This window comes from Maniola hyperantus, chromosome 5 (assembly GCF_902806685.2).
Source record: "Maniola hyperantus chromosome 5, iAphHyp1.2, whole genome shotgun sequence".
Classification (NCBI taxonomy): domain Eukaryota; kingdom Metazoa; phylum Arthropoda; class Insecta; order Lepidoptera; family Nymphalidae; genus Maniola; species Maniola hyperantus.
Window position 1 is genome coordinate 3,740,796 of NC_048540.1, and position 19,227 is coordinate 3,760,022.

Here is a 19,227-nt window from a genome sequence, read left to right on the forward strand (position 1 = left end):
AAATGTCAATCAAAAATCAAATTGAGATTGATTGGGAATTTGAAAATTGGTATCGTTTTAATTTTCTTACAATTTAATTGATTTTATAAAAAAAAGACATAATAGAATGACGAAATCAGCATCAGTTCTCCATTGGTTTCGTCTTGATTTGCGTTTACACGACAATCTCGCACTTCGCAACGCAATAAACGAAGTCAGTATACATAACCAAACTTTTTTTATAAAATTTTATTTACTTAAAATTTTGTTTACTTAAGGTTTTCTTTTACTAACAAATCTTTAATTTGTCAACAGGCAGAAAACCGCAAACACATTTTGAGGCCAACGTATGTTTTAGACCCAGATATAAAAAATAAAGTAGGCAGGAACAGGTTAAGGTTCCTAATACAGAGCTTGCAAGACCTTGATGCGAACTTACGTAAAATTAACAGTCGTTTGTTCATTATCAAGGGAAATGCTGTAGATTGCCTTCCACAACTGTTTGAGAAGTGGCAGGTGAAATTCATAACCTTACAAGTTGATATTGATCCAGAATTGGTTAAACAAGATGAAGTTATAGAGAAAATATGTGAAAAAAAAGACATATTCATGGTTAAGAGAGTCCAGCACACTGTATATGACTTTAACACAACCTTAAGGAACAATAATGGCAATGTTCCATTGACTTACCAAAAGTTTCTTTCGCTCGTTGCTAACACTCAAGTAAAAGATACTATAGAAATTACAAAACAGGTGTCCGATGATTGTAAAGGGCCAGAATTTGATTCTAAAGATAATGATATATCTTTGCTTAATGATTTGGGTTTTGATGAAGCAGATTTTAATGAATGTAAGTACCCTGGAGGTGAAACAGAAGGGCTAAAGCGACTCAACACATATATGGCTAAAAAGCAATGGGTTTGCAATTTTGAAAAACCAAATACCTCTCCAAATAGTATAGAACCGAGCACAACAGTATTAAGCCCATACATAAGTCACGGATGCTTATCTTCCAAGTTATTTTATCATAAGTTGAAGGAAGTTGAAAGTGGTATGAAGCATTCTTCCCCACCAGTTTCGCTCTTAGGTCAACTTATGTGGAGAGAATTTTACTATACAGCTGGTGCTGGTACTAAGAACTTTGATAAGATGGTTGGGAATCCTGTATGCACACAAATACCTTGGAAGAAGAATGAAGAATATCTAAAAGCGTGGGCTGAAGGTAGAACAGGGTACCCTTTTGTGGATGCTATAATGAGGCAGTTAAAACAAGAAGGCTGGATCCACCATTTAGCTCGGCACATGGTTGCCTGTTTTCTAACTAGAGGCGATCTATGGGTATCCTGGGAAGAGGGAGCAAAGGTTTTTGAAGACTACCTCCTTGACTATGACTGGTCTTTGAATGCAGGGAACTGGATGTGGCTGTCTGCTTCAGCATTTTTCTATAAGTATTACAGAGTATACAGTCCCATTGCATTTGGTAAGAAAACTGACAAAGAAGGCCTCTATATAAGAAAACATGTACCTGAGCTAAAGAAATATCCTAGTGAGTTTATTTACGAGCCGTGGAAGGCTCCTAAATCAGTACAAACGGCTGCAGGTTGTATTATTGGTCAGGATTATCCCAAAAGGATTGTTGATCATGATAAAGTACATAAGGATAATATACAGAAAATGAATGCAGCCTATAAGCTAAGTAAGGAGAAAAAGGCATTGAAAAGAAAAAGATGATTACAATACATTCTCTCAAAATATAATTTTACAATAAAATTTTTAATTAATTTTATATGCTAACAATTAAGTACAAAGTTGAAGTTATGATAAGAAAATGTTTTATTGAATCTCAAAGCTAGTGTCACACAGAAGCAACTTTTGTCTTCACAACAGTTATCAAATTGAATGCCCACCCTCTCACATCAAGTTGTACTTATAGTTTCTCTAATGAATGCAAACTGACATTGACATACCTATAATATAATCAAGCCCTGTGAAAAGTTGGTGGTATACCTTGAAGTCGACTTTGTATAGCTAGCATAGTTTTCATACTTATACAACTAGAAGAATTCTTGAAGAAGATGATGTGGACTTGATAACTGTCAAACAGACAAGTTAAAAGTAATTACTGTGTGTGCATCGTTATGTTGTAATAAATTTAAAGAAGTGTTGTGAAAATTAATAAAGTTGTAATAACTAATACATAATACAAAAATTAAAACAATCTTTTATATTATTATGAGCTTTGATATTTATTAGTAAATTACTGAATGTAATTTAGGTAATTCGTTAAACTCTGCACAAGATTCAATTTTTATTTCTATTAATAAATTACCAGTATTCTATTCTACGATTATCATTTTTTTTTCGAATTACCCGCCCTGTGCGCGAAGAAGGAAATCACAGAATAAAAATAAAACATTGCTCATGTACGCCAGTGTTCGCCACAATCAGTTAATCCGTGCTTCGCTAATATAAACTTATAAAGTGCGTAACACACGATGCGACGAAGCCGGATGTTTTTTAAACTCGTAACTTTACATCCCAAATCCCAATAGAGATGATATTAGTCTGCTCTCGTACTAAAACCCCACACTATCTATGGTTGATTTAAGATCTGTGTTTTTGTCATTGTCTTGTCAAAAAATATAAAAAAAAATATGTCATTATTAGTGTTTTTCAATCTCTTTTCAAACTTTCAAATTAAAATTAAAAAATGGGAATCTGAGAAAACCATGAAAAAATGGGTTAATTTGTACTAATTATTATATAAAAATGAGTTGGTCAAATAATAAGTGCATGCGATAGAGACCCCTGCAATGTAGAGGTATGGATTTTTATTTACCTACTTCAAGAATGCCAATTTTATTGTTTACAATCATAGAGTAATGTAATGAAATTTACAATGTTATTGTGGGCGTTGCTGCTTATTAGTTATTGCATTAGCTAGCTAAAACAACGGTTAGTAGTTTAATTCGATATGTAGACTTATTACTTAGTAGAGTTTATGTAGTGATAAATAGGTTATTATCTGAACCCTAAATTGTATTAAGTTGTAATCTCTATATGCATTATTAAAAAGAGGTTATGGTAGGTTAGGTAGGTATATTAATTATAAGTACATTCTTTTACAATTTATTATACACATAGGGCTGAGCATCACAGAGGAACAGATGACTTAGTTGTGACAGTGCATATCAGTTGATTGCACTGGGTAAGCAATGTTGCTAATTCTGTTGTACATAATCTCTCACAGGTCTAAATATAGTGCTATTCGTTTCTTCAGGAGCATTATGAAAGAGATAAGAAACATTTAGGATGAGATCTGTAGAGCGCACTTTGACTTTGCTCAGACTTAAGTTTGAGTTTTATGTGACAGACAGATTTATGTGAGATATATACATCTGTCTCGTTTTAACTCTGTCTTTAGTCTAAGCAAAATCAAAGTGCGCTCTATAGATTTCACCCTTAGATTTCAGACCTTTCATTTTAGTTTACTTTAAGAGATTATGTACAACAGAACTAGCCACAATATTGTTTCAAGTCTGAACCTGGAGTCTGGACTTTGGAAGTTCAAACATGGCACAAGACTGTGGCATGGGGCCTACAAGAGACCTATGTAAAGCAGTGGACGTCTATCGGTTGACAAGGATGATAAAAGACCCTGGTAATTATTATAATTATGGTAAAATAAAGCTGGCATGTAATGGTCTCAGTCGCTTTTGGTTAACACTTTGTGTATTGACCAAATTCCATTTTTGCTGAAAGAATACCCTAGATTCAGTCAATTATAACAATTGAAATTATTGTAGCAATAATTGTTGAAGCTTTTTCATAATCAACAAGCTGTTTAATACCATCAGTTACATTATGTAAGATAAAAAAGATAAAGAATAAAGATATATTTATTTGGCTCAACAATAATTAATAAAACAACATATCTATATATAAATAAATCTTAATAATCAAACTTCATTATCATCATCATGATCAAGCCATCGCCAGCCCACTACTAGGCACAGGTCATCTCTCAGAATGAGAAGGACGGGCAGATTTTACACACCTTTGAGGACATTATGGAGAACTCTCAGCCATGCAGGATTCTTCACAATGTTTTCCTTCAAAGCAAGTTAAGTACCTATTTATTTAATTGCTTAAAATACACATAACTCCGAACTTTATAACTCACTAGCTGATTTCCGCGTAGATTTTCATTTTTCAAAATCCCGCGGGAACACTTTGATTTTCCGGAATAAAAAGTAACCTATGTGTTAATCCAGGGTATAATCTATCTCCATTCCAAATTTCATCCAAATCCGTTCTGCCGTTTTTGCGTGATTGAGTAACAAACATCCAAACATCCACACTTTCACATTTATAGTATTAGTGAGATAACACTGCCAAGTGCCTTAGAGTCTCTGGTAGAGATCTCCCATAGAGATAAGTGCTTCTTTGCCTACTTTTACTCCCTTTTTCTCTTTATTGTAAATGTTTTTGGTACAAATAAAATAAAGTTGTTGTTGGCTGCCTGGGATCGAATCCTGACCTCACAAATATTAGACTGACGTCTTAACCACTAGGCTATCATCTCTTTTAAGATTGTTGATACATAATTGTCTAGACTTAAAGATAGTTTATAATCCAATGAGAAAGTATGCAATTGAAAGTTATTCTTTTATACCTGACTGCCCTTTGACTCATACATTGTTCTAAAGAGGTTACTTTACTGCATACCCACAAAATTGAATGATTAATTAATTCAAATGACTTATGGGTTTAACATAGGTTTAACATAGTTTCATACTAATTACATAATGTCATGATTTACGATATTTAACTTTGGACTGTATACCTATTAATGGTTACGTTACATATTTGTAAAATATATCAAATAGGTACTTATACATATAGCAAGACTAGAGATTCAACCACGGCTTAGTTCGGCGAAAATATGAATTTTTATTCCCTATCATGTAGGAATGTATCGAAATGTCAAAAAATCCAGCCTTAATTCTTTTATGCAGAAATTTTTGTAACCTAAATTCACGCGAACGCAGTTTAGTCGCTAGTACAGTAATATAGGTAATTAGCTTATTCCCGTGTGGACTATACAAATTTCAAACCCCTATTCCACCCCCTTAGGGGTTGAATTTTTAAAATCTGTATGCCAAATTCTAGCCCGATCCGGCCAGTGGTTTGAGCTGTGCGTTGATAGATCATTCCATCGGTCAGTCAGTCAGCTTTTCCTTTCATCAAAGTAACTAGCTTATTCGTTGACTACATACTTTCAAACTCCTATTTTACCCCCTTGGTGTGGAGCTGTGCGTTGATAGATCAGTCAGTCAGTCAGTCAGCTTTTCCTTTTATCTATACATGGATAACTAATGAGTAATAACTAAAAGATGTAAAACCCAGCTCGCATTGCATGATGCATGTTGCAGTGCAATGTTACTAAAACACCACGTTAGGAAATCTCTCCGATAAGTTTATTTATATTTCTAATTGTTCCGCTTTTCGTCACGTTTCGATCACGTGGCAAGTGAATGATCCTCTGGCCGGGCTTATTGGTGTCGAATAGTACATACTTATAGCTAGAGTGACAGGGCTTTTTGGAAATTTCGGGATGGTCCTAAAGCTTGATTCAATGAAAAGTTAACCTTTCACACCGCAATGCAATCACACCGTGATACAGGTAAACTATAAATATTAAGTAATGATGCAGTCTGACATGGAAGCGGGCCAACTTGAAAAGGATCATCATCATCATCATGACTAACCCATTGCCGGCCCACTACTGACAACAGGTCTCCTCTCCGAATGAAAAGGGTGTAGACTATAGTCTAAACCCCCCGTGGCAAGCGTGGTGGACTATAACCCACCACGCTGGCCGTGCGGATTTGCAGACTTCACACAACTTTGAGAACATTATGGTTCTCCATAATCCATCCATGTCGGGCATGATGCAGGTTTCCTCACGTTTTCCTTCCAGTTAAATAAAGTGATATTTAATTGCTAAAACCGCAGATAAGTAACGAAAAGATAGAAGTGCGTGCCCGGGATCGAACCCTCGATCTCCCGGATAGGAGGCGGGCGTCTTAACCACTTGGTTTAATCACGTCTTATATGAAAAGGTTAATAACGAAACCCATGTTTGATTTCCTATCGAAATGTACATCAGCCTTTAGAATGGCATTTCGGCTTTGTAGAGCGGTATCTCTGTCACTCATACCTATATGACAGAGCCAACGCTCTACAAATCTGCTGTCTCCTTCTAAAGGTCGTACATTACTTTCTGCCGCGTACTGTACATCTTTGCCAGCCAGGCTGGTAACCTATGGTGGTGGTATGTCCTTATCCAGACCTCGAATCTGGCGACCCTCTTTCTAGTAGGTACCCTCTTACAAACTCCAATTGTCCAATTGTAGGCGAACTCTCTAATCCACGGGATAATGGCACAAGATGCTCTTCACAAATTATTTCCTTTGCCGATTGCGCAACTGGCTAATAGATTTGAATAGAAAGCCCTTTATGCAATCATTTATGTTCTAAAAGGGTATTTTCCACAAAGTTTTCTGCATAATAAAAATAGTGGTTATATCTTACTCAAGCACAAGTTGATTTATTAAGTCCCACTGATTTCAAATCCAAACTTATAAAATTCAGAAACTTCCTTGAATTTCATAACTCAATCTATATATATTTTTATTTTAGTTGGGGGAAGTTAATATAATTTAATTTTAGGTGTGCTTACTCTATAGGTACTTACTATAAATGCTAGAGCTTAGTTCAAATAAATTTATAAAAAGTGGGTTTATAAAAAAGTGTTTTATGGTCTAAAGAATACTTTTTAATTGAGTTAACGTTACTTAATCTGCTGCTTTACTAAGTTACTAAAACTGAGTTATTAGTTAAAAAATGGCTATTAGCAGTTTGATTGATCCCTAATTTTAGGAATTATTATTTTTATAATCTAAATATTAAACTAGATTCTAATAAATACTTTTTTGTTCCAGATGAGAACTTTGCGTACATGACACATTCCACGCCAAAGTATTATTGGACTGAAATGGCTGTGAAGTAGGTAAGTTTTTAAAGTTTCATTGCAATAATATTATTATCAGAATGCAACAACAAAAGAAATGTTTTGCTTGCTAGTCAGTCGACTATTTTTAGCACTGTACCTTTAGCGTAGGTAGAAAAATAATTAAAAACAATCAAAGCTATCTTTTAATCAGGGCTCAAAGGGCCCTGGAGTTTAATTTTTAGTAATAAATACCTACTTATCATTTCCTCCTAATATTTGACATATCGTCGATTCAGGATCAAGCCGACATTCTCTTCACTCTATTTTACTCGACAATGCGTAATCAATTTATATTAAAAACTAGCTGATGCCCGCGACTTCGTCCGCGTGGATATACATTTTTCAAAATCCCGCGGAACTCTTTGCTTTTTGAGATAAAAAGTATTTTTGGGATAAATGTGTAATAATCCAGAGAATCTATCTCCATTCCAAATTTCTTCCAAATCCGTTCAGCCGTTTATGCGTGATTGAGTAACAAACATCCAAACATCCAAACTTTCACATTTATAATATTAGTAGGATTACAAATAGTAAATATAATGTTACTGTTTATAATAATAACTAGCTGAACCGCCCCGGCTTCGCTCGGGTGGAGTTTAGAAAATTGAGGGGGAGGTTGAATAAAATTTTTCTCTCCGTAAGAACCATCCTCGTACTTCAAGGAATATTATAAAAAAAGAATTAGCGAAATCGGTTCAGTGGTTTTCGAGATTTGCGATGATTTTATATTATAGATTTAAAAAAATACTGACTGAAATATAGAGCATTATAAACAGTCACGCCGGTGTCACTCGTGTTATCAACCTCTTGAAATGTCTTCAAACTACAAAAGATGTCAACCACTCCGGAGTGTCAAGGGCATTGTGATATCTCTTCATTATCTTTTATTAGGCAAGTACCAGCTTGCTACACTAGCGAATGCCTGCGTCTTAGCTTCTAGAGAATTTTAATTATGTGCCGTCATATTGGTTCTACTATCTCGTCTACCAGTTAAAATATGCCACTATTTTTTATTTATTTTTTATTCGGATACAAGTTAGCCCTTGATTGCAATCTCACCTGGTGGTAAGTGATGATGCAATCTAAGATGGATGCGAGCTAACCTGGAAGGGGTATGGCAGTTTTTATTAAATCCATACCCCTTTGGTTTCTACACGGCATCGTACCGAAACGCTAAATCGCTTGGCGGTACGGCTTTGCCGGCAACTGGCCACGGCCGAAGCCTCCCACCAGTCCAAAGCAGTAATTTGGAAATGATTAAATTGGAAACCCCTTGACAAAAACAAGACCACAGCGCTTACCACTGCGCCAGGGAGGTCGTTAAACTATAAAAATATCTATAAATTAAAACTAGGTCACGGCTTTGTCCGCGTGGATTTAGGTTTTTAAAATCCAGTGGAAACTTTTTGATTTTCCAGAATTAAAAGTAGCCTATGTCCGTCTCCAAGATGTACCTAAGCTATCTCTGTACCTTTTTCAAAATCATTTAAAGGTAGGGAAAATGCAATAGAAATAGATAGATATATTTCGCATTTATAATTTTCGCTGTTATAATATTAGCTAGTATGGATGAAAGGTAATAATTAATTAAATAAAAATGTGACCTCTTCATGTTTTTGGTTCCCTCATTTTTATGCCCTTAGCCTTGGGGTTCAATTCTCAAATGGGAGGAACTTTAAAGTACGGACTAGCCGCAATGTTTCTTGCTAGTTCTTATCAACAGGAAGGGCTTTGGGAAGTCCGAAGACTAGTATTAGATTCACTTGACCATTCAAAAGCACCTCTAAAAGTTTATCCATACTAATTTTATAAATGCGAAAGTGTGTCTTGTCTGTCTGTCTGCTAGCCTTTCACGGCCCATCCGTTCAACCGATTTTGACGAATTTTGGTACAGAGATAACTTGCATCCCGGGGAAGGACATAGGCTACTTTTATCCCGGAAAATCAAAGAGTTTCCACGGGATTTTTAAAAACCGAAATCCACGCGGATGAAGTCGCGGGCATTGTCTAGTTTGCTATAAATTAAATATTTCTATTTCTAATTTCTATAATCTAGGTTTTTGAACTCAATTTATTTTGCAAGTTGTTGTACTGTATAAAATATTTTATCGCAATGTTTTCATTAATTGTTTGAATAACATTAATATCACAAATGGTTTAGTATATATGTAAATGACTTCATAAAACATCGATAATGATGAAAGTAAAATAATAATATACACTATATCTTATGGACATAATAATATTATGTTAGTATCACGTGCTGTTTGTTATTTACCTAACCATCTCTTATTTTGAACTATCAGTTTTCAGTCTCACTTTATTAAAGAAACTTAGCTAATCACTAAGTCAACACAAGGACCTACATACCTAGTAGCGTGTCTATTTATGTTTAAAGTTTAGGAGATAATTGGGAATAATTCAACTGTTTCATATGTAAATTCGTGAGCAATTGGGTAATAGGTACCTTGTCTATGAGTGTATAATATTATGAACTTGGCTAACTGCTAGCAGAGACAACGGAGGATCTATGGCAATATTTGGTAATAATTCTATACCTCATTAATTTGTCGAGTTATATGATTTATCAAACACGCTGTATAAACGTAGATATTTAAAATGGATTACATACTGTGATGAAAAGGTGACGTCATTAAATCCAGTTTATTTTTAAACACAACGTAAAGCGTAGACTTCGTGCAATTCATCAGCAATTTGCCCCTATTATGACAATACCTCTAAACATGTCAAGTCATCGTCATTACAACTAATAGCAACTAATTAACTTACAGTAGCTATAAATCTTGCTAGGAGTGTCTGAATAAATGAAGGCTGATAGAACAATTCGTAAGATATGTAGGTATTGTATGTGCTCAAAACTGTTTCATTAATTAATAACCGGGACTGGCGGCTTTATGTACAGTAGTCTCCGAAGCACGAAGGAATAACGGACTTCAAAATTCGGTTACCCATCCAGTTACCGACTTGGGTCAACCTAAACGAGTATTTACAACACATAGCGCAGTCACAACTAGGTTACACTTAATATGCCTAAAGTGTATATGCATAAAGTATATTCTATTCTAGCAGTACCGAGTGGGATCTAAATCTACGAACTTTCGGATTTCAGGCCACCATTTAGACGAAAATTGGCGGATATGTGGATAAAAATGTAGGTTTAGGCCAAGGAACACGTTAAAAAAATCTAATTGAAAAATCCGACCATCATGATAAGATGTTTCATTGTATGTATTGAGAAAAGTGCACAGTCATTTACTAATGGGTTGGCTGTTCGTATGAAAAGTGACGTCATACTCTTGTATAGGATTCTATTCATATCAACATTCTGTCGTGTCATACAGCGATAAGAGATCAACTCATCTTTTGCAAGTTCTCGATAACATGTTGTGCTATTAATATAATATTAGATTATGCAATAGTTGTTATCATTTAGAATATCATAAATAACATATACTATTATTCTACTCGTACAGTGACCTAACCAATATTTTACGCGCGAAAATGTGACCATCTGTGTTTTTTTCATTGCTCAATAGTCGAACAGATCTCGCCTAAAGCCAAAGATATATGGTCGCATCTTTTGGACGGACATGAGATACTTTTGTTCCTGAAAATGAAAGGATTCCCACGGGACTTTTAAAAAAACAACGCGGACGAATTTGGGTCCTTTATAGGACCTAGGTACTCGTATTTACATTTTCAAGTACCGGAATTGAAAAATATAGAAACGATCTAAGTACCTAGCTCGTAGCTTTAGTTTTAAGTTCGCGTACAAATTATCACCACTCATTTTATAAATCAAACAACCGACCATCAAAAAGTATTGATTACCTATTTTGAATAAAAATATTTGACTTTGATTTTGACTTAGATTTTAAGCGATTAAACCGTATGTTGTGATGAATAACACGACTAGGACTCACGTGATGATTAGTCGAAGTAAGCTTACTACTTTCAAACTATTTAAGCAGATTTACATAAAAAGCCTTATTAACCCGACCGTAGAGGTGGTAGAGTCGCTTCCGACAAGCAGATTTGCCTTAGCGTGCTCTCAAAATGGCACTTTTGAGAGCAACATGCCTACCTTGTAAAAATCTGCACAGATTTTTGGGCAAAGTATGCAGACATGCCCCTGTATCTGTGATGGTTAAAAAAAATTCTGAGCGCTTAAAGTTAGTAAGTAGCTACGTTAAGATTGGATTGAATTCCATGGAATTTTACATACTAATCTAAATATGTAGGTATCTCTTGAATTTCGTGACTATGCCAAATTTTAGGTCAAAAGCCCCAAGCATATCGAATAGGTTATGCAAACTTCGATAAATCTGAGATGGTTTGATAACTGCTTTTTGTTATAATTAACTTTGCGATTGTGCTTATCTCAATTAAAACAAGTGTGGGTATAATTTATTTGGTTTTATTTCTGATAACTTGACTTATTGAAGCGCTTGTATCCGGTTTTAATCGTGTTGCATGTGCCTCATCGACAAATGTGGATTCATAGATGTTTTAAAATGTTATTTATTGTAATTTAATGGAGGTTTTTTAATGATGACAAGTTAGTCCTTGACTGCGATCTAATCTGCCTACTGATTCGCTAACTTACTGTCTAACACTGAATAGTTCATATTTTGACATTCTATTTTTAAGCCATTGAATGTTTTCTATGAAAAATTATTTTGATATGACTCAGTGAAGCAGCAGTGTAGAACCAAGCAAAGTCAAATGAGCTCGGTAGACATTATTCAGTGTTAGACACTGAGTTAGCGAACCACCCCGCTGCATGGTGGTGCGACGATTTAGTTTTTAAAGACGTAAGCGTGCTGACTTGGTAGGGATATTGCACTTTAATCAAACCCATATTCGATTTTTACGCAACATCGGCTTCATTTCCCTGGGGATTTCAGAAAATCTGTACCCGTAGTACAAGATTTTACGTCTCACCAAACCAAACCAAATTCGAGAGTCGAAATACTTCCGCGTTACAGATGGATCTGGATCTTATATGCCTTGTTTTAAAGCTCAAGTTTGTCTACACTTCTACAGCCAGCGCTCCAAGCGGAAACATTGCGAAATTAAAATCAGTGGCATTGAATATTTGACTTTAATTCAAGGCTGTTTAGGTTCATTTTACTTTGATGTTATTGTGTTTCGACTCTCGAATTCTAGCAACGTTTGGTGAGACGTAAAATCTTATACTACGGGTACAGGTCTCATTCGTTTTCTACATTATAAACATAACCTCTGTAAAACATTTTAGCTTTCTAGGTCCAAGGGTTTGAGATGAGGAATCAGTTAGTGAGTGAGTCTGGACTTTTCTATTTATTGTATAGAACAGAATAGAGTATATTTTATGCACGTAATTTTTTACAAGTGCTTTTGAATCGTCAAATAGTTTTAATTTAGCACTGGTTCAGAATGAAGTTCCTACCGAGAAAAACCAGCAATAAACTCGGCGGTTGATCTTTTCAAATGTACAATTTACAATATTATTAGGTATAACAGTATGAAGATTGGAATCATTTTCACCGTAGATTTGTGGAAACTGGAAAGTGCTAGTATCTATACTGACCCAATTCAAGTAAATAATAAAAAATATTATTACTACGTAAAGAAGCGACATTCACTCCTCCCGCGCCCCAAACGTAAGGGTGGTATATTACCCATATAAAATGCCGTCCTTGTCCCGCTCGATTTACCTGTAGCGCTGTCCCTGATTGTATAAAGTTTCGGGGGCGTGCTACAGGCCTATAGTATACCCCGCTTCATACCCCGATTGCCATCTTGACTTGTCGCGAAAGACAACGAACTTATGTAACGAACGAGTAGGTACCTACAATTTTCTAGCACTTGTAAGTAATGTAGTTGTATTATCTAATCTAGTTCATTGCCGAAACTAAACCGCACTTGAGGTTAACGTATGAATTGCTCAGGATCTATTATCTTTCATATACATATTATACTCTCTGTAAACTGCGCTTACGGGCGGTATGGTCTGCGCGTCTCGCAAAAGTGTATGCTAAAGGAAAGAAAGGGATAGAAAGTGAAAAGTTTTATCGCACACTTATTTTGATTATAACAATAAACCAAATTGAATTTAACACTTAAAGTTCTACAGAATATTAACAATTTAACTTTAGATTTATCAAGATCTGCTTATAGTAAAATTTGAAATAAAGGCGAGTTTAATATAAAGAAATGATGCTCTTCTGTAAAAATATGTATTTCGATTGTGTGATTGATCCATCAACAAGAATAATAATCAAAGCTGAATTTATTTTAAAACAGCTGAACCATTCACGTCTTCAAATGCAGCTAATTGCAACATAGAGAATGATAGTGATAGAACACTAGTACTGCATGCCATGAATTCTTAGTAAAAAACTGAAGATGCATGTCTATCATGCATACAAATTATTTTATCTTCTATTTTCTCGAACTTGTGGGCATATGGGCAAGTTTCTGCCGGATCAGATGTCTCCCTTCTTCTGCTTGTGCCTCTCCATTATTGGAGGTTGGCCGTCATATAATTTCCTGTCTTTCACCAAACGGAAAAGTTGTGCTACATGGGAAGAAGAAAGGACTGGGATAATTGGAAAATAGTAGGTAACGAAAATGTTATAGGTATTTACAACTCTTATGAAATTAAATAACGCTGAATTCGCGCAAAAGTTACAGTTCTGGGACTTTAAATAGACCTGGACGATTTCTACTTTCGATCCCATTACGCCGGTTACGCACTCATCCGATTAGATTCCGTGAAAATACGTTCCTTTTTGTTTATGGTAGCTAATGACATATGTCGTAGATATTTTTAATATCCGTATTTTCACGGATTCGGATCGGATGAGTGCGCGATCGCTGTTAGAGTTCTCAGTTCTGAGTCCATGTGTTCTAAGTTCCACTTCCAAAACTATCCAATCAAAGACCGAAGTGTATCTACATCAAACTATGTACTGTAAAACTATTGGTCACTTTTGACAGGTGCGATGGAGAAAACTCGAACTTTGGACACTTGAGTAGATAGATATGTGCTTTGGATGTGGGATTCGGCGGCAGGATGCTTTACACGCGTCCGGCCGGGCACCGGATTCCGTCCGTAATCTGTTAGAACCCGGTCCGGCGCAGTGGTATACGGTTTGTGTAGACCGTGTTACATGTACTTACACCTGCCTTCTTGACTCGTAAACGTACTAGTTGGTATAATTGAAACCGGCCGATGCGCTCTTATCATAATCCGACGTGCCGTTGCATGGAACGCGCGTCTCTTAAAATAATTTCAAGTCGAAAAATAAATTTTACTTTAGTTAAAATTAATAATTAATTTTATTTTTTAATAAGTTTTACATTTTAATTTATTGAATAGCTTATTTTAGTTTTTGTGAAGTGTTTTTGACTTTTGTGGACAGTTTTCCTGCTTTGCCGTTTGTTTGCGAGGTTATTTTTTCCTTGGGATATTGTGAGTTTTTGTTTGTTTATTTTTTTAAATAATAATAATAGCGTTAGTAATATAAAGTATAATACTATTTATTAATAATTGTAATACTAGTTTTGGTTTTTGTAGCAAGTTAATTATGATAAATTATGTTCGCGTATTCTTTTTGAATAAGGTATTTTTTGTATGTATTGAATTATTTGCAAAAATATAGCGTGCGAACTTTAAAATAAATAAGTAGAATTTTAACTTTAATAAAAATATATATATATATAACTGAGTTAACTAGTTGATAACAATAAAGTTAGTTTTAGCGATATCAGGCATAAGAAATTGGTTTAAGTATTTTGAAGCCTAGGCCGTAACGGGACTTCTATGTAGTTTTGAGAAGTTTGACAGATCTACTAAAGTATCAAGAAATTTTCACATTTTTAATAATTTGCATATAGAATATCTACTTACTTTATCTTTAGCGATAGTTTTGTAATTATTGTTTTTATTTTAAAAAACCTAGTATTAGTTCGTATGATGCAATAATAAGATAAAATCTACCTGTCTACCTAGTAAGAATTTACTGATAAATACGCTGATTACTAACCAACTTTAATTGTATTAAAAAAATACATTTACAAATGAATTTGCTTCACATCAGCTTACCTTGACTAATAAAGTTATGGTATTGCAGTTTAGCTACGGTTCATTATTAACAGGTTATAAGTAGGTAGGTAAGTAACACAGCTTCGAATTGATTATTTTGCTGCATACTTTTACGTAGATTGAGTTTTTTTATTCCATTACAAGCCCTTGATTGCGATCTCACCTGTGGGTTGATTCGGTAACTCATTGTCCAACGATTAATGATAGCTCATTTGAAATTTTTTTTTCATCCATTGAAGGTTTTCTACGAAAAACCATTTTAGTGTCACCAGTGTCAAATGAGCTCGGTGGCTATCATTCATCGTTGGACACTGAGTTGCGAATCAGCATGCTGGTAAAAACCATGCTGTCATCATCACCATCTTCTTCTAAATATATTTGTATCTATGTATAAAAGGAAAAGGTGACTGACTGACTGATCTATCAACGCACAGCTCAAACTACTGGACGGATCGGGCTGAAATTTGGCATGCAGATAGCTGTTTTGAGGTAGGCATTCGCTAAAAACGGATTTTTGAAAATTCAACCCCTAAGGGGGTGAAATAGGGGTTTGAAATTTGTGTAGTTCAAGCGGATGAAGTCGCGAGTATACCTAAGCTAGTTTTCTATAAAAAATAATGTGAAAAGGGATGGCACGGCACTACTTTTTATTGTGAACTAGATGATGCCCGCGACTTCGTCCGCGTGGTTTTAGGTTTTTAAAAATCCCTTGGGAACTTTTCGATTTTCCGAGATAAAAAGTAGCCTATGTCCTTTCCTGGGATGCAAGCTATCTCTGTACCGAATTTCGTTAAAATCGGTTGCACGGATGGCATGTGAAAAGCTAGCAGAAAGACAGACAGACAGACACACTTTCGCATTTATAATATTAGTATGGATGTTGATGTAATTTAGCCTTTATGAAAACAATTTCACTGACATCGATATGGTAAAACAAGTGTCGCATAACAAGAAAGAAGAGCGAAGTAAAGTGTGTAAATGATATTCCTTACACGATATCAATTCCGGTAGCAAAAACGATCTGAACTTTCTAAACTTTTATATAAGTCTGTGATAAAAATAAAAGCTGTGATAGCCTAGTGGTTAGGAGACCCTAATCGGAGGTCGGAGGTTCGATCCCGGGCTTCAAATTTTTCGGAGTTATGTGCGTTTTAAGTAATTAAATATCACTTGCTTTGGAGAACTTTCAGTTCTCCATAATGTTCTCAAATGTGTGTGGAGTCTGCCAATTCGTACCTGGCGTAGCGTATTAGTCTACCTATGGCCAAAACACTTCTCACTTTGAGAGAAGACCCGTGCTCTGAAGTGAACCTGCGATGGATTGATCATGCTGATGATAAAAATAATTAAGGCCATCCACGTTACGGTCTATCTGCTAGGTCTCTAGCGCAGGTAGGTACATTTGTATATGTACGTCGATAAGTTGACTGGAGCGTGTAGATATTTGAGTCGATCTGTGCAGGCGACGACCATAGCAAAAAGAAAATCTATACGTATAGTATAGATTTTCTTTTTGCTACGGTACATATAGTTCTTGCATTTCACGAAGGCCACTGATTCATGCTTGTGTTTAAGTCGTATCCCGTTCTTCTTTATACGTACCTAAGATAGGTACACTAAATGTGTGCGTTTGACAGCGCTTGCTCGCGACTGGTTGGTCCAACATGCACGCCCACTTAGGCAATCATCAAGTAAACGACGTTACCACAAGTAAAGTTCACTAGCCTTCGTGAATTGCTAGAACTGTACCTGCTTCTGATTGATAGCGTACGATAAAGTTATGACGGATTACTGCTGGTGCAGACTGGTGTATGGTATGTCGGATAAACAGTGCCAAGTTTGATTTTATTTTATTATCGACCGTAAATAGCAACTTCTATTCTTACATAATATTATAGGATTTTATATTCATTTCGAACGGTTGTTTCATCAAATGTACACAACTCCGAGGAGTTAGAGGTGGAGGGTCGATATCTTAACCTCTAGGCCCATTTGTTGATTCAATCAGTATACCTAATATATTACTAGTGACTTGCCCCGGCTCCGCACGGGTAGCTTATTACAATATTCGTAGGGATCTCAATATTTTTTTAATAAAATAAAGCTGTCACTCAGGAATAATGTCTTTCTACTGGTGAAAGAATTTTTAAAATCGGTTCTGTAGTTCCAGAGATTACTTCCTATAAACAAACTTACAAACTTTACCTCTATATAATATTCGTTTAGATAGGCAATTAGAGCTGAATTATATTTTCGTATTTTGGCAAACAGACCGGAAAGTGTTACTTAGTTGATATGCATAAATCTTGCAAAATAGAGTAGGTAAGTACCTAGTATCTACTCATATTTTTAAAGATTTATGAGTTTAATTTCCTTGTATGTATTATATATTAATACTAGATAGTGCCCGCGACTTCATCCGCGTTGATTTAGGTTTTTCAAAAATCCCGTGGGAACTCTTTAATTTTCCGGAATAAAAAGTATCCTATGTCCTTTCCCGGGATGTAAGCTAACTCTGTACCAAATTTCATCAAAATCGGTTAAACTGTTGGGCCGTGAAAAGCTAGCAGACAGACAGACAGACAGACACACTTTCGCATTTATAATATTAGTATGATAATAAATACCTACTTAACAGCTGACAAGGAAAATGCTATCAGGTATGCGCAGAATTATGACGTATTATGAATGAAAAGCTGTTGGGAAAAACGCAGTGATATGAAATTGCATGGCATGCAACACGGAATGATGACGGAACAATCAAAACGTGGTTTTTGTTTATACTTATGAGTTTTCTTGTTTCTTGAATATTATGACACTTCCTTCCGATATTAGTAGGTATAACTGGTTTACTTACTTTTTAAAATTAAAAACAAGCTCATATTTTTTATCTATAGCATTATTATAGATGCTTACGATAAAATAAATATGGTTAAATATGGTATAAATATGGTAAAAGAAACCGGTCCAAAATTCTAGTTTTTTGATATATCATAAAAAATAAAAGCGAGAGTAATCTGTCTATCTGCTAGCTTTTCACGAGTCACGACTCTATTTTGATGTAAGGTACAGAAAAAAGCTTTGCACCCGGTGATCGACATAGTACTTTTTGTCCCGGTAAATCAAAGATCCCCACGGGATTTTTAATAAACTAATTCCACGTCATTGACTTATGCTTCGTATGGACAGGGCCATTGAACAAACAAAATGGCACCGACTCAATGCAACCTCAGTGACGTCTGGATTTCAAACGGGTCGTTCATTAGTATCTAAGAGGTGGCGCTGATTTATTTGGTTCCAAAACCGTGAAAAATTTTGTTCGCTTGGGCATATCTTGTCATTTATATCGATTTTCCACGTGGATGAAATCGCGGGCACTACCTATTTGGTAGGTACAGGGATAGCTTGAATCCCATTTACATAATAATATATGTATTATGCTACTTTTCATCTGTACTTGCCACGTACGTGCCACGGTTGTAAGGTGAACGGCTTTTTACGCCCTTACTTTTCTATTAAGGCTAATCCCTTCTTACTTTTCGTATTGAAGCAGTATAAAATACTATGGCATGTAGAACTGTTACAACTTTGTTTTAAAAAAGTCACTATCCAACTATCCAATTACTGGATGATTACTACGACTTAATCCGCGTGGATATAGGGGTTTTAAAAATCCCGCAGTAACTCTTTGATTTTCCGGGATAAAAGTAGCCTATGTGTTAATTCAGGGTATAAGTTATCTCCATTCCCAGCCAAATTGGTTCAGTCGTTGAAGGGGTTGCAAACATTTCACATTTCTATAAGATTAGTAGGATTTTTTTTTAATTTGAGCGCAACTAGAACCTAGTAAGATATAACTACCTATTTTTATTTTTATTTTTTTTTAATTCAGATACAAGTTAGCCCTTGACTGCAATCACACCTGATGGTAAGTGATGATGCAGTCTAAGATGATAGCGGGCTAACCTGGAAGGGGTATGGCAGTTTTTATTAAACCCGTACCCCTTTAGTTTCTACACGGCATCGTACCGGAACGCTAAATCGCTTGGCGGCACGG

At 35.4% G+C, this 19,227-nt stretch overlaps 2 protein-coding genes across 3 annotated transcripts in view; both read left to right on the forward strand.

Moving 5' to 3' along the window:
- The first annotated feature begins 7 nt into the window (after positions 1-7).
- phr6-4 ((6-4)-photolyase) lies at positions 8-2,323 on the forward strand. Its single transcript, XM_034969010.2, has 2 exons — positions 8-193; positions 295-2,323. The coding sequence occupies exons 1-2, from the start codon at positions 107-109 to the stop codon at positions 1,708-1,710; spliced, it is 1,503 nt and encodes a 500-aa protein (XP_034824901.1). The 5' UTR covers positions 8-106; the 3' UTR covers positions 1,711-2,323.
- A 330-nt stretch (positions 2,324-2,653) lies between these two features.
- Positions 2,654-19,227, forward strand: part of Ctns (lysosomal cystine transporter cystinosin) — a 64,198-nt gene continuing 47,624 nt past the window's right edge. Inside the window, exons 1-2 of one of the 2 annotated variants that reach the window (XM_034969015.2) lie at positions 2,654-2,800; positions 6,987-7,054. The gene's annotated coding sequence lies outside the window, so the exon portion shown is untranslated. Of the gene's footprint in view, positions 2,801-6,986; positions 7,055-14,302; positions 14,538-19,227 lie in introns of those variants that run through there. The other variant, XM_069498562.1, reaches the window with a different exon arrangement.

Excerpts from the sequence above, each read along its gene's own strand:
- phr6-4 (XM_034969010.2), top strand. The coding sequence starts at position 107 with ATGACGAAATCAGCATCAGTTCTCCATTGGTTTCGTCTTGATTTGCGT. Across the intron at positions 194-294 it reads TTCGCAACGCAATAAACGAA|GCAGAAAACCGCAAACACAT; the intron begins GTCAGTATACAT and ends ATTTGTCAACAG.